Source organism: Mandrillus leucophaeus, unplaced genomic scaffold (assembly GCF_000951045.1).
Source record: "Mandrillus leucophaeus isolate KB7577 unplaced genomic scaffold, Mleu.le_1.0 Scaffold461, whole genome shotgun sequence".
Taxonomy (NCBI): domain Eukaryota; kingdom Metazoa; phylum Chordata; class Mammalia; order Primates; family Cercopithecidae; genus Mandrillus; species Mandrillus leucophaeus.
Window position 1 is genome coordinate 1961370 of NW_012104932.1, and position 2302 is coordinate 1963671.

Consider the following 2302-nt stretch of genomic DNA (forward strand, 5'->3'; position numbering starts at 1 on the left):
GTTGAGGCAGGTGGATTGCATGAGGCCAGGAGTTCGAGACCAGCCTGGCTAACATGGTAAAACCCCATCTCTACTAAAAATACAAAATTAGCCGGGTGTGATGGCACATGCCTGTAATCTCAGCTACTCAGGAGGCTGAGGCAGGAGAATCACTTGAACCTGGGAGGCAGAGATTGCAGTGAGCTGAGATCGCGCCACTGCACTCCAGCCTGGGTGACAGAGTGAGACCCTGTCTCAAAAAAACAGCAAAGAAATTGCAATATTCTAATTTTACTTTTTAAAATATCCTTGCTAAGATAACAGCAAGAGAAGAAAGAAAGAAAAATAAAATAAAAATTCCTTGCAAGTAGAGACCTAATCTTGAATTCACTTTTGGATGTCCAATGCATGGCACAGTCTCTAGCACACTGTGAGAGAGCTGAATGTGTGAGAAATTGATGAGTCAAGTTTCCTTCCCTCTCTGAACCGCCAGGATGTGAGATCATTAGGACACTCTGTGCTATGGATGACAATTGACAGTGACTCAAACAGGCAGAAGAGCAGCACTAGGCAGAAAAAGAAGCTAAAACCTCCACGAGGAGGGAGGATAGGAGATAATGACTCATAGGAAAAATAATATTATATCTTACATTTGATTTTGTACAATTTTCAACGTGCTTTATTTGTTTCTCACTATTTGAAGTGTGAGCTATATAAACCCCACAATTCAGATAGAAAAGAAGAAAATGCAACACTTTCACTGTAGAGTGTTATGTGCTGCTGAAAGAGAAAAATCACAGTTTAACTTTTTCTACAAGTAGAGTGAAGGGTTGTACTTAGTATGGAATCAGATAAACATCTAGGTTAATATTTACGAATTGACTATTTTTCAAGAAAAATGTATGACTCAAAATAAAATCAGCAATCAGCTATTAGATAATTTTTGTTGTGATGAATGTACTGTCACTCTCTAAATAGCTTTTCTTCCTCTAAGAGAGGAATTTTAAATGTCTGGCAACACAACCTAGGAACTGGGTAACCCACACAGTGAAAATTTCCCCAAATCTCAACAAGAAATGGATTTATTCAGTTGAATGTTGCTTTAGACACTTAGCCCCTAGCAAGCAACTTACCTTAAAAGTCCCCACCACTTCTTTTGATCCTCCTTCTCCCGTACCTTCTCTGATGCTTGCTTCTGCGGAGCATCCGTTACTGCAATCCTGAAAGAAGAATTAAACCACCATTAAGTAAATGCAGGTCGGTGAACGGGGCCCGGGGTAACCTACATGACACTCACCATGATACCGTGCGCTTCTCTCCAGGACCCAGGCAAACACAAAAAGGAGGCTCAACCAACCAAGCACCCAGGCCCGAACCTCCAACAAGCGCGTCTTGGGAGTGCTGCCCTGCACTTCCCACCCTGCCGGGGTCGCGGCGGTTTTTGTCCTCCTCGGCCGGCTCAGGGAAGACTGGTTACATTCCAGGTCAGCCCTACAGAGCCAGGGTTCGCCGGCAAAGAACAAAAAAACAATTGTCTCCCTTATATCCGAGCAAATAGTCTAGACTGGGGTGTTAAGCCATTTATAGAAAAATCTCCAGGGCGCGCTCAGCCTCGTGGTCTTGTCAATCACAGACGCACAATAGCAAGCCTGCAAAGGGGAAGGGGACCGGCGTGAACCATTTTCTCCACCAGCAGGGTCCTCCGATGCTGCAGCACCCACCCCACACCTCAAACCTCACGGTATTAGGGGGCAATTTAAAAGATAAAGACACAGGGAAGCGGGACTAATTGGGAAAACCTGCAAACATTTGTTTTAATGCCCAATCTGCTAAATAACTACGGGGGTGGGGGTGGGGAAGAAAGAGATCCAAGGAGGCAGAAGGCTGCGGTCAAAATATTTTGGGGTGGCAAAGGCACGTAGGATGTGGCTGTGTGGCAGCCCAGAGATTCAGCTCCCGCCTCCTCCCTCAGAGCGAGTCCATGGCTACCCTCACGTCTCCCGTGGCGGTCCTCGCCGCACTCCGGAGGGGGTCACCCATGAGAGTGTTAGACCTGGACAACGGGAACCTCGCCGAGGCGGAGATTGCAGGCTGAGACTCCAGATTTCGGGAAGCGATAGGGGGAAGAGGAGACGCCTCACTGCAGGCGGAATGGAGGGCGAGGCGCAGAAGGATGGTGCAGGAAACGGCGACAAGGCGCCCGGTCAGGCCCGCGAGCTACCGAGACCCAGGTTCCAATCCTCCCCCCTTCCTCAAACGCCCGGGTTCGAGGTACCTGGCGGGCAAGGGCCGCAGCGGAGCGAAGCGGGCTGGCCATGGGGAG

General features: G+C 48.3%; 1 protein-coding gene across 5 annotated transcripts in view; it reads right to left on the reverse strand.

Annotated features, from left to right (window-relative positions):
• BCAT1 (branched chain amino-acid transaminase 1, cytosolic) overlaps nucleotides 1–2302 on the reverse strand; it is a 164276-nt gene that overhangs the window by 99342 nt on the left and 62632 nt on the right. For 2 of the 5 annotated variants that reach the window (XM_011994786.1, XM_011994783.1), the window contains exon 2: nucleotides 1113–1199. The exons of 1 other annotated variant lie outside the window; for it this stretch is intronic. In XM_011994786.1, coding sequence (XP_011850176.1) covers nucleotides 1113–1199 — 87 coding nt within the window. Of the gene's footprint in view, nucleotides 1–1112; nucleotides 1200–1276; nucleotides 1702–2254; nucleotides 2297–2302 lie in introns of those variants that run through there. 2 more of the 5 variants (XM_011994782.1, XM_011994784.1) reach the window with 2 other exon arrangements.